Source organism: Numida meleagris, chromosome 6 (genome assembly GCF_002078875.1).
Source record: "Numida meleagris isolate 19003 breed g44 Domestic line chromosome 6, NumMel1.0, whole genome shotgun sequence".
Classification (NCBI taxonomy): domain Eukaryota; kingdom Metazoa; phylum Chordata; class Aves; order Galliformes; family Numididae; genus Numida; species Numida meleagris.
Genome location: NC_034414.1, coordinates 10,665,373 through 10,679,143, shown reverse-complemented (window position 1 = coordinate 10,679,143; position 13,771 = coordinate 10,665,373). Strand labels below are relative to the sequence as shown.

The 13,771-nt window shown below is 36.6% G+C and overlaps 1 protein-coding gene across 1 annotated transcript; it reads left to right on the top strand.

Annotated features, from left to right (window-relative positions):
- LOC110401886 (vitamin D 25-hydroxylase) lies at positions 8-10,022 on the top strand. Its single transcript, XM_021403421.1, is given in 6 exon segments — positions 8-433; positions 465-822; positions 3,201-3,342; positions 4,899-5,531; positions 8,122-8,451; positions 9,315-10,022. Coding segments are annotated over 6 exon segments (1,839 nt in total). The 5' UTR covers positions 8-233; the 3' UTR covers positions 9,491-10,022.

Sequence of the window (13,771 nt, the reverse complement as noted above, 5' to 3'; positions counted from 1 at the left end):
TAGATAACTGAGTATGCAGTGCACTTTGATCAGTCAGCTTATTTACGAAGTTCATCAGCACAAACTCTGTATCAGTATAGGTCTTAATCTTCTTACGAATCTACTGGAGGTAGTGAGCTAAATTCAACAGAAAGAAGGACTGAGTCGGACACAACACAGAAATTTTACTTGGGCATCAGTACTTCTGGTGTGCTAAGATCGTGCAGTAGCAGTGATAGAAAAGTAAAAACAACATGAGTGGAAATAAGAGTGAAGTTTTTTTACGAAGTGTTTCAACAGGATGTTACACTTCAACGCGGGACTGCTTTCTTAGCTCCGGGAAAGACATCCCGAAAGCGCGTGTTTTTGCTTTTTTTCGCTTTTCCGGGTCTACGCATGAAGATGTTTTCAAGCAGACAGTACTGCCTCCTCAACGCTTCATCAGCGCAACCCCGTCCCGCCCCGCAGCCCCGCGCAGCCCGCAGCCGGCCCGGCCCGCTGGCGCGAGGGGCGGCGCTCCGGTAGGCCAATCGGCGCGGGCGGTTCCGCCGGCGCCCAACGGGGGCAGCGGGCCGGGGCCGGGCGGCAGGAGGAAGCGGCGCGATGGGGCCGGCGGCGGGGGACGCGGAACCGGCGGCAGCGGCGAGAGGCAGTCCGTGGCTGCTGCTGGCGCTGCCGCCGCTGCTGCTGTTCGCGCTGGTGGTTCGGCAGCTGCTGAAGCAGCGGCGGCCGCCCGGCTTTCCGCCGGGTCCCGCGGGGCTGCCCCTCATCGGCAACATCCACTCCCTGGGCGCGGAGCAGCCGCACGTCTACATGCGGCGCCAGAGCCAGATCCACGGGCAGGTACCGGGCGGGCGCCGGCTCCGACGCCGGTGCGGGCGGAGGGGGGCACGGCCCGGACGCTATAGGGCGGGACAGCGGCTGGGGGCCCCGCCCGGGGGTGCCGCAGCTCCGGCGCTGAGCGTCGGGCGAAACGCGTGCTGCGGGCGGCCCGGCCCCGGGCAGAGAGCAGCGGCAGTTGGAGCCCCGGCGGAGAGCGGCTCCGCTTTGGGGCAGCGGTGCGCCCGAGCATCCGTCCGCCTTGTGCTCGGGCCGCCCTAGGGCAGGGCGCACAGGAAAACAAAAGGCAGTCAACAGGCGTAGCGCAACGTTTTCACGGGAAGAACTTTGCATTAAAGTGCTTTTAGAGCAATATTTGAGTAGTTACTTACAGTCAATTTATATACGTATATGGAAATGTTTTGATTTCTTTTTTTTTCGTTTTCATGCTTGTTTCTTAGCTCTTTCTTTTCATTACTCCGTTTCATGCAAGCAGTCTATTCTTACACGCTTCAAAAAAGTGAAGCCCAAGCTAGCTGTGCTGGCGCGGAAAGGCAGGCAAGAGCGCACGCAGCACGTGTAGGTGTAACGCCCGTAACGCCTGCGGGGCTTCCCTTAGAGGGATTCTCAATCGATGCCTCGGAAAGAGTGAGCCTTGAGTCCCGCAAACACTGGCTTGGCTGGAAAATCACGTCCCTGGAACTGTTAAGAGTTTAAGGGGTTAAGGTGTGTTTAAATAACACCCCTAACAAGCAAATGAAAAAATACTGGTGGTAGCACCTGAATCTTTCAAAAGCTTTCGTAAAGATCATTATGAAAGCTACAAAAGAAACTGAACAGTCATAGTCCTGTGAATTAGAAGCAAAGCGTATGAACTAAAGGCATGCTCAATGGCTTAAGTGAAAGGGGGAGGGTTATCTCTTCTTCTCTTTCCCTTTATTTTGGTAATTAAAAAAAAAATAAAGTGTTTCAAGGAAAATACTGGGACAAATTGAATGGAAATGGGAAGGCAAATATATCATCAACAAATTAAGCTTTATACTTGCCTGAATGCTGACTGCAGCTCTCTGCACCAAGGATTCTCCAGAATTTGGGGTAGAGCAGAATACTGGGAGCTCTGGAAGAGATCAAGGGAATTATCTTTGTAGAAGTATTTTACAATGTACAAAGAATGATAAATAGGCTATGATTGAAGTATACAAAAACAAATGCCTTCAAGAGGTACAGCGGTACTTTCTTCTCATCATGTAAAAAAAACGTAATTGTAACAGTGAAAAATTCAGGTATGCTGAAAGGAAATGCACTTCACAGAACGCATAACTAAACTAGTGCTCTTTACTTCTTCATATAGTGATGGTCAACAATGCTGTGACGAAGAAAAATATAGATTTGTATAAGTAAAGAATACCAGATTTATTTTGCTAACAGAAGTACGAAAAAGGATATAGAATTTTAGTCTTGAGAATTTAGCCTCATTTTTATTTTTTTTTTTTTTTTTTTAAGCTTAGGTTGAGATTTTCATTTTGTTTATCCTGTATGTGCCTTCTGCAGGATGTATTGCGTCTTTCTCCAAAGCATCTAGTGCTGACCACTTCTGGAAACAGGAGATGGAACTAGCTGGGCTATGCTATCATTTGTTGCCCGTCATCATGGCTCTCACATCTGTCATCTGAGGGGGTCTTTGGGATTCTGTGCAAAGTAAGCTGGTGTTCAGTTTCAGAGAGAGAAAGGACTAGGTGGAGCTTGGCTGTTTTCCAACACTGACACCACTTCTATGTCCACCATCACTAAGTGATGGAAGTTTTTGTCATAAAAAACTTGTCGCTTCAGTCACAATCCCTTAATCAAATTCAACTACTGGATTCTTTTTACTAAGGAAGAAAGGACCAACAGATAGCAGCAGTGAAACTTCCCTCTCTTCTGTCGAAATTAAGCAAGCAGACAATACGTGTACTTTAGTTCTTCTATAAATACTATACCTTCCGTCTACTTGCATTAGGAGAAAATACATATTTTTTTTCTGAAATATACACATTCACTTTTTTTTTTAAATGACTATTTGAAAGCATTCCCAACCCTTAATTCACTCCTTAGTCACATTAGGCGCACCACAAAGCAGAATGTAGTGTAGGCTAACTTATGGTAACTTTTGACAGAGATTAATTTAGCTCACAATAAACTATGATGACATAATTGTATCAGTACTAGAACTCTCTGGTTACTTGTATGCCCCATTGAAGTTCATTGCTATGTTTATTTTGCATTGTAATAAGTCCGTATTTTGCGTTGACGTTTAGTGTTGATTCACTTTTTCATTAGTTGCATTTGCTTGTTTTCGTTATTTGTTTGCAAGACTTGGTTGTTATTACTGCATCTTACAATTTTTATTTTTTCTCTTAAAGATTTTCAGTCTTGATTTGGGAGGTATATCTGCTATTGTACTGAATGGCTATGATGCAGTGAAAGAATGCCTTGTTCACCAAAGCGAAATTTTTGCTGACAGACCATCTCTTCCTTTGTTTAAGAAGCTGACAAACATGGGAGGTAAGTGCTAGTGTCTTTGAACAGAAATGTATTTTTGTCCATAACAGTTTGTTAGGGTGTACGATCACATGAAACATTTTTTCTAGTTGTTTTCTCTACCTTCTTTCATGAAATACTCGATGCTTCTTTAAATATATTCAGAAAGGACTCATTCTTGGGCTAAATTCTGTAGCAAGATGGATGTAATTTTTTATCTCTATGCTCTGCCCTCCTCAGTCAATTAGTGTCACTTAGAAAGCTATTTTCTTTGTTTCTGGTAATCAGATTAGCTTTGAAGCATCTCTTAGCTTAGTGTTTAGCTGTGAGCAGTGCAAGAGTCTTCTGAAGTAGCTATTCTTCTTATCTATTACTAGAACTTTTCCAGTTTAGTGTGAACTCTGAGAAACGTATTTTCTTGCATCTCATCTTGCCTTCCAAGATTTGGTAGATTTGGTCTACATGGAAATCATATTTCTACACCTACAAATCACATTTGGCAAATATGATTTCTGTAGCCTTCTTATTAAGAAGATCTATATTAAATTAGCCTTTAACATTGAGATACGAGTGTATGAGGAACTTTGGAAATTTTGATGAGTTTAAGAGCTGCACCTCAAACTTTATTTCTGTGGTTAAATGTCAGTATTTCTTCTTGGTGTTTCCATTCTGTTTCTTTGTTTTCTGCATTTTATGCTTGGCTTTGTAACATCTGTTTTGCACCACCTCTTTCACCTTGTATTATACAGATTTCAGCCACATCGTTAAAAATTGTACCTTGTTCCTTCCTAGGTTCAGTATTTTTTTTTTTTAGAGTGCTTATTAACATTAACTACTTTTAACTTAAGTGATGTAACATATACATTAAGGAGCTGTGTCAACTTCAAACACATTTATAAGTAGTTGACTGGCAGTCCCAGCTTCTTATGGCATTTTATCTCCCAGAGATGCTGAGTAGTAGTATGGCCTTTATAAATCTGATAGAGACAAATACTGAGAGATTACTCAGTATTTGAATTCTTTGAATCCAAACTTAAAGGATCTTTCTTTTTCTTTGTTATAGACAGATTTCACCTCAACTTTTGTTTATAGGATATACTACTTTTAGAAACTACTGAGTTAAAACTTCAGAGAAAAAGGAAAATGTGGGCATTACCACATGTTAGTGTATGTCTTATGACTCAGGAGGCTTGTGTTTTGATATCAAAATACTATTGGTGTACCTGCTAATGTTATAGTTCCATTGCATTTTGCTGTGTGGAAGTACTCACAGCAATTGCTCTTAGTTCAAATTGTCCATAAGTACAAAATGTTTCCAGATAGATCTGAGGTGCTTTTACATAAGGGTACTAAGTCTGCTTGCCCGCTTGAACAGGCTTGATAAATGCTTGTCAGGAGTAGCATAGGTATATCTAATTTAGCTTTGAGGCCGGGGGGTTGCTCAGGTCATCTTTTAATAGCTTTTTCTACTGATAGTAGTATACTTTTAGAGCGGACTGAATTGTTAAATAATTTTATTGTCTTATTGCAGAAAAATAAAGCATTGCATAAAATGCTGTGTCAAAATAATTTTTTTTCAGGCTTACTGAACAGTAAATACGGCAGAGGATGGACAGAACATCGCAAATTAGCTGTAAATACCTTTCGAACTTTTGGATATGGTCAAAGGTCCTTCGAACACAAAATTTCAGAAGAATCTGTGTTTTTCCTTGATGCCATTGATACCTACAAAGGCAGACCATTTGATCTTAAGCACTTGATAACAAATGCCGTTTCAAACATTACTAATTTGATTATTTTTGGAGAACGTTTTACATATGAAGATACTGAATTTCAGCACATGATTGAGATTTTCAGTGAAAATATTGAATTAGCTGCTAGTGCCTCTGTATTTTTATATAATGCTTTTCCTTGGATTGGTATACTGCCATTTGGGAAACACCAGCAGCTGTTTAAAAATGCAGCTGAAGTCTATGACTTTCTTCATAAGCTTATTGAGCGAGTCTCTGAAAATAGGAAGCCTCAGTCACCTCGGCATTTTATAGATGCATATTTAGATGAGATGGAGTGCAACAAAAATGATCCAGAATCTACATATTCAAGAGAAAACTTAATTTTCTCTGTTGGAGAACTCATCATAGCTGGGACAGAAACCACAACAAATGTTTTAAGATGGGCAGTGCTATTTATGGCTCTTTATCCAAACATTCAAGGTAAGAACTTTGACATTTTGAGAAACTGATACACTTTCCCATTGCAAATTTTAAAATGAAGTATGAAAATGATGTTTTAGCATGTTATTAAATTCTGTTTTAAAACTTATTATGGAGATCTGATTTTTTTCATAAAATATTTCTAATATATTTTAATTTTTCATCGTGATGCTTAATATTGGTTGGCAGATGCACTAAATCTATATCACAAAATAAATATATGCAATTAAGTGAAAAATAACAACATAAAATGTAAAAACATCAGCAAAAATATTTTGGGTATCTTAGTCACAATTTCATTTTTCCTTAAGCGCCTCAATTCAAAATAGATTTAAGTATCACAGACATTTATGTTTATATTTCTGGAAAGAAAAAAACATTTAAAAACAAAAAGATAGGTTACAGCCATCGGGAAGTAAAGCTGCACTAGGTGTTTGAATATCAGCCCAGATATTTTGTGTAGAAATTTAGATTTTAGAGGTAACTAATCATCTTGTTTCACTGCCTGCAGACTTATTTCTCCTATTAAAATCTTAGCAGTGCTTATTTCAAATAGCGACTTCCATTGTTTGGAGAAAAAGCTTATTTGTGGATGACTCAAACTTGTGAAGCTACTATCTATACTTTGACCAAATACTATTGCTCTAATATCAATTTGAACATTGTTTTAGACTAGGGATAACAACACTACTCATGTCTGTACGGCTCTTAAGTTCTAACTAGAAATCAGATATCTTTATATATGAAAGGTTATGTTTTATTTTTATGGTAATGGGTGCTTAACTCTGTACCTTCTGATTTTCTCAGCTAGAATATTGTTTAACTTAAGGCAATTATTCATTTTAAATTAGAGATAACATTTTATATTTAAGGTAAATAGAGCTTTATTTAAATGACATTGAAAATTATTAAATTATGAAAACGTCTCAAGACCTGACACGCTATAAATAGTAAAAAATCTTTCAGATAAAATAAAATGCTAAAACTCTTTTTTTGCTTATGATAATTATTTTAAGTTTCATATTCACTAAGCTGCTTTTAATACTGGTTAAAATATCTGTCTGAGTAGAACCAAAGTTTGCTCAATGTCATCTGAAAGCTAGAACTTATATATTTTCTTATTTTCATTTCCTCAATGATTTTAGCTAGCTGATTCACTGAACATGAGGGAACTGATTAAAGACCAAAAATAGACAACATTCTTCCTCTAGCCTAGTATTAAAAGCAAGGTCTAACAGGATTCAAAATGTTTGCTCTAAAAACTTTGAGAGACACACTAAGGAGAAATACCTAGGCTTCACTGAGTACAACTAATACTTCTTTTGTGGAAGTTTAAAACTGAGATTGCTATTTTTAAGCGGTCAGCATATTTCAGATGAATTAAAACAAATAGTTCTAAAAAAATTAAATACTGCTTTTATGTTTCTGAATTCTGATAATTCATCATCATGCTTGATGTAGTGCAATTAGAAAGTCTACCAAAAAAAGAAAAAAATTAAAAAAAATTAGAAGTGATAGAATGTGATTATAGGTGCTTAAGTTTTAGGCAGCTTATTTGTGTTGAAAAGAGGTATTTTATGTGACATAAGTAGTCAAAAAGAGTGACTAAAAACATCCTAACTCCTCCTCTATTAAGATCTGACCAAGATACTGTTATTCAATAGAGATCAAGAAAAACATTATTTTATCTCCTATACATTGGCCAGTTTTGTAGAAATCCACTCACCTAAAATAATCTTTTGATCTTAGATACTGCAGTACAACACGTTCCTGAGTCAGAATTCAGTATCAGTTAATCTAGACAAAAATAAAAATTGCCATTACCTTTTACAATATACACCAATATATCCAATATAATATATAAGAACCTGGTGATTCTTGGTAGAATTTTTCTGTCGTTGCCCAGGGTTTCATTATTCACACATTAAATGTAAACATTCAAATTTGTTTTAATTAGGGGCTGTTTGACTGTTTCAACAAAGAAAGTTTATCAGGAAAAAAGGAAGTGGAGGTCGGAATGCCTTTGAGATTATTTAAATAATGATCTTATTCCTATGAACCTATTTCTAAAAATAGCTTAAAAAAATGAGAATTGCTTGAGTTTTTTTTTTCTTTACAATTACATTCAAAATCTTGCTACTGCGGTTCTTATCTGATACACTACAGTGAGAATTATTTTAAGAGTGAATGATTTTACTCTCTATCAGTTTCAAAGAGTCAGCAGAATTAGACAAGTGGAAGTGTAAATAGGTAATATCAGTTTTATCTGTGTCCACTCAGGTATTTAAAGTATATTATCTTTGCAGTCTCATGCTTGTTCCCTTCACTTTGAAGAAACAGAAGTAAACTCAAGCACAAAAGAGTATGTAAAAGCATATTTCACTATTAATGGTTAAACTTGTAACGAAGATTACTGTTATATATGCTAACAAGAATTCCTACTAGCAAGAGGTAGAAAAAAGTCTAAAGTTAAAAACATATAAGCTACTATATTTCTTTGTATGATATGTTTTGTTTCAGTATTCTTTTAAAAGTACATTTTCAAGCTATAAAATATAAAGGATTTTTCACTTATTCCTTTTCCTAACAGGACATGTTCAAAAAGAAATCGATTTAGTCATTGGCCCAAACAAAATGCCTGCCTTAGAAGAGAAATGTAAAATGCCATATACTGAGGCTGTTCTCCACGAAGTTCTAAGATTCTGTAACATAGTTCCACTAGGTATTTTTCATGCGACTTCCAAAGATACTGTTGTACGTGGTTACTCTATTCCTGAAGGCACAACAGTTATTACAAACCTCTACTCTGTACATTTTGATGAAAAATATTGGAACAACCCAGAAGTGTTTTTTCCTGAGAGATTTTTGGACAGCAGTGGACAGTTTGTCAAGAAAGATGCATTTATTCCTTTTTCATTAGGTAAGAACGATTCCTTTGACTGTTCCTTCTCATAAATCTAGGAACATACAACATAAAAGTGATGGCAATAAATCAGAAATGGACAGCATGATTTAAGTCCATGGTTCTGATGAAACAGCTACTTTAAAGATATATTCAATATAATGCACTCTGGGAATAGCACGTTTTAGGATAATGTCCTCTATATAAATAAACTCATTATTATATAAACCAGCAAAAAAGACTGTATACTATCTCCTTATATGCAGAATCTACACATATCACATCATCAAGGCAACTAAGTGTTATCTGTTCCAGAATTAACGTGCATAGTCATTTGCTGCTGAAGTCGTTGCATACAGGCAACTTACACAGCCAGTTTTCAAATTTCATCACTTTGGTCAGCACCAGAAATTGCAGGTATTTGTCCAAGGATCAAATTATGTCAAGGTCAGCATTATGTCCCAAGAAAGTATTCTGGGAGTCCTAACTTATAGGCATTTTTTTATGCCTATAATTAAGGGTAATTTACCTCACGTATGAATAGCAACCTAAGAATTAGATGTTCAGTATAAACTAACTGCCTCCTTCTGCAGTCTATAGAATGATGACTTAGTTTAACTGAGATACTCTTCAAAAAATAAAAAGGAACCAAGACAGTTCTCTTGGACCAGATGCACAACTTCTAAATGGCCTAAGTTAGATGTGATGAATTCTGTCTTTATTGCTTGTTTTGTTTCTTTGTACTTACTTGATTTTATAACTTCTAGAATTTGTAATCCATTCATCTGTCTTACAAAACCACAATTTCTTATTCACAAGAGTGAAAATGTAATGTAAAAAAATTTACAAGTCTTTTCAAAAACTTTTTTTTTCTAATCCAGGAAGAAGACATTGTCTTGGAGAACAGCTAGCTCGAATGGAACTGTTTTTGTTTTTCACTTCGTTACTACAACGATTTCACCTGTGTTTTCCTCATGGTGGGATTCCAGATCTCAAACCAAGATTAGGCATGACATTACAACCACAGCCATACCTCATTTGTGCAGAAAGACGATGAAGAGAAGTGTCTAGACTGTCAGGTGGAGTAAAATGGTCCAAGTTGCTGCCAAGGAGTCACGTGCCTTCTATTTCTAAATGTATTCAAGTTGGAAGAACAAAAATGTTAATGACTTAAACTATGGTCATTTGTGCACAAGTTCATGGTTTCTTTTTACTTGGTTTTAAAAAAAAAAAAAAACCTCTCAACCAAGAATATAAAACAAATCCCGTGTTTAAAGTTGATGTTTCCACTCCATAAATTTGTTTTGAATCCAACTTCTGATTCAGTTTTTAATTTCTTAGCATGCTATTTTACTTTGAGAGAATATTTTTATAACATAGATAATATGGCTCCATTTTTTATACTCAGATTTATCTGTAGAAATCCTGTATACATTATTCCAGCAAAGCTGTTATTTATAATTCTCTATTAAATTCACATAGCTAAAAAGATTTTAAAGATATGTTTACATTTCTGTAACTAAGAAGTTATCATTTGCAGCCTTGACAAACAAATTGATAATTAAAGCATTAAAATCCCTCCTTCATCATTCCCAATATTCCTATATGGTCTTCAATTTCTAGTAAGGCAGATAAGTGTATGATTCACTTTTGATGTCTTCTATGGCTTGCTTTTTGTTTAGTAACATACGCAATGTGTTCCATTATTTCCATGCTCCTGACAATTACAGAAATGCTCTTTGCTAGTTAATTGCATTTCCAGACACATCCTCCATTTCCTCCCAACACAAGGCATTACGTAACAATTAAGCTCTGGCTCAGTAGTCTAAAGAAACCTGTTTGTGTTATGAGAGTCCAGTACAGCTATACAAAGAGTCTGCTCGTGAGTCTGGCAGGAGAAGAGACCTTGTTGGAAGGGAGGAGAGAGTAGGGTAAGGAGAAACAAATTTTAAATGGATGTTAAGCACGGGTTCTAGGGATAAAAGCTATTTGATTTCTGGTAGCCCGGTTTTTGATTCTGTTTGACAACTATTGCTTTATGGTTCTTATGCGTGCAAGGCCCTACAGGAGAACCCAGTGCTTCGAATACAGTGAGTGCACAAGTCTACACTGTGTGGGTAGTAGTGGGACTTCAAAATAGGGTTCAGAAAAACACACACACTGAGGAAACAACTGTTTACAAACAAGGCTGAATATTGAGTCTTGCTGTTTTTGCACCTTTTGCTTTGACTTGGAGCTGCAGGAAAGTTCAATGGCAGAAATTTGACACAATATTACCTAATATTTTCAGCTTATACTGAGCAGAAATACTTCCTTTCTTTTTAAATAACAACAGAAAAGTGTCAAATACAGCTGGTATCAGCCCACTTACATAAAAGTCTATGGAGTTAAGCTGTAGCAGATGGAAATTAAATTACTTACTGTGTCTAAGGATGAGATCCACGTGTCCCACAGAGAACAACTCAAAAGCATGTTTCTGGTGTTCTGAAGAGGGGGGAGTAGCAACTCTTCTTGCTGAACTACCTTTCTGCAGAGATTTAAGATTTCAAAAGGAGAGCATGGTTATAAACCTCATTCCTGTGTATTTGACACACCATGAAAGCTGCAAATTATCTGTTCCTAAGATTTTTGCATATAGAGCGAGTACAGAAGAGAAAGCTGCTGAGGTTCTCTGTACTATCCAGGCTGAGGCTTTTCTTTTGTCAGCATAAGTAGCTGCTGGGTGCTTGCGAAATGCTTATGCAAAAACTGTCAAATCTACCAAATTTAGGTCTTTTCAGTATGAAGAAACAGAATAGAAGAGTTTTCAATTCTACATTTCTAGACTTCTGGTAATTCTTCCCATATCCCCGCTTGTACTCCTTGCCAGAGTTTTATTACTATCTAAGTTTGCCATCCGAGTAACAAGACCTCCAGAACATCCTTTAGTTAAAACATGTTTCAAATAAATGTTAATTGAAGCAGGAGAAGGATTAAAAAATATCAAGGACTAGTTCTCGTGGTGTTACTCTCAAAATACAACTGGCCAGAGATAATTCCCTTTTCCCTTATTTTCAGAAATAACTCTTGATTAGTCTTAAATCCATTTAATGAGAACTGTATTGATTATATGTTATTCTGATTTCTAAATCAAAATACCTCATAAAAAGCCTTAAAATATCAGTCCAAACTTTTACTGTTATCTGCCAATTTACAATCTCATTCGAACAATCAAATACCTCTGACATAGTTTTTCTATAAATGTATGCCTAGATCAGTTATATTTGTATTTCATTTCTTATCAGCTTCTTCATTATTTTACCTCAGATATCTGACTTAGAATTATCTTAAAGATCCAATTTAGCCATTTGAAATATTGACGTATTTGTTTCTTCCAGTTCTCTGACATTTCTCCATCTTAATAAGATGGTGATTGATTTGCAATGAGCACTAGTAACTAGATATATGTTTAGAATTTCCTGGTGAAATTTTTTTTAAATCTAAAATGCCAATCATAACTGGCTGCTACTTACATTCTTTTGGAATTAATGTATTTATTCTGTGATAAAAATACATTGGTTGAATTTTCCCCCAAATACTTGTTCCATAGTTCACTTTTTCATCATATTTTTGCCAGCATTATTGCATTCTTAATATTTTTGTTGTTCCCCACAAGAAATGTTTCAGTATCACTGAACGAGATTGGTGGGTTTTTGTTAGTTTCTAACATGCTTAGTTGTACAAATCAACTAAGAACTCCTTATCTTTCAACTTTGCTGATCATAGATTCTGCTGACTAGGTTTTCTTGCAAATGAAGCTTCAGTGTACTCCAAGTGGGAGGATGAGCCTGCATCCACAGTGTAGGCAGTATTACGGTATCGCACACGACAGTGTGACATGCACTGACTTTGCGCTGCAGGAATTTACCATAATCTCTGTTCAGGGGGATTCAGTATGTCTCCAAATGTTCCTTGCCACTAACTAGACTCAACCATAACACGCACGTTTAAGGTGAAGTCATGAATCTTTCTGCATTTGTTCTGGTGATCCCTCCTTCGGTACTATTGTTGTGCAGGTAAGTTTCCAGTACAAGATCACTATTTTGTATTAATTTTGCAGACGTTATAAATCTGTAACCATGAAAATAATTTGGTTGATTTACATGCATTTCATACGTACACACTACAATCTCTCCATCTTACAGGTGTATGTTTTTATGAGTCAGATCCAATATCAATAGAAGGTCTTCCGTTTTGGACTCTGGCCTTTTTGGATGCACCAAGTATAAATTCATATGTCTATGAGCCAATGACACAGAACACAGGAAAAGGATGAAGGAAATCCATTCTGAAAAGCTGTAATTCTTAAAAGAAGTTGGGATCTGTTGTGAATTGTTAAACACGAGCTTTAACTCTGCAGCCAAAAGATATTATGTTGATAGGATATTGAATGAATATACAGAAACTACATATGCATTTGTTGCTGGCACAAGCATTCCTTGTGAATACTGTGTCCTGATATGTTGTCTATAACTACAGGAGCATTTAAAATTTGGTTGTGTTTCTATAGAGCTATAAGAGTAACTAAGAATGTGTTTATGCCATGTATTATGGCTTGCTGCAATCTACCTCTACTGATTTATGAACTGAGCATTTATTATGTGATCATATCAGGGCAGCACTATGCCCAAGCTAATATGCTTCTCTGTCAACACAATTTATTATTTCAGACTTGGTTGTACACTGGCACTGTTAGCTTTTGTTAAGTTGAAGGCTCAAGCGTGTTTCCAGAATGTACATCACAGAAATGTACTGACAAACGTATAGGCTAATCACACATTCAAGACAATTCATTTGCTTCATTTACAAAATATGATTTAAATGTCTTGATTACAATATACAGCTATCTATACAGAGAACAAAAATCTGGTCTCTTCAGTTAGCTGTTAAGCTGAAATATCTTTAAACAATGAAGCATGTGAATATCTTGAAACTACTGTAGATGAGGAATCAGGTATATAAGTAACAGTGAGGATAGTTACTCAGGATCATTAAGAAATTTTAAGATCAGTTAATATACATTTTTCCCATGCTCTGCTTCTAATTTGCACTGCCTTCAGTGTGAAAAGTAATATGCACTATGACATCAGGTCATAGTATTCTCCCACAGCAATCTCAATCATCACTTTTTAGAAATGTACTTTTCTCTCTGAATTCCAAATCTCTGCTAGCTATACAAGAGTTAAAGTAGCCTGAGCTGACATATCAAGCAAGCTTTGTCTTGATTTGATGTGTAATTGTGCTGCACAATTAGATCTGTGGTTGTCTGTATAGTGAAAATAAGCCATTAATGTGCATA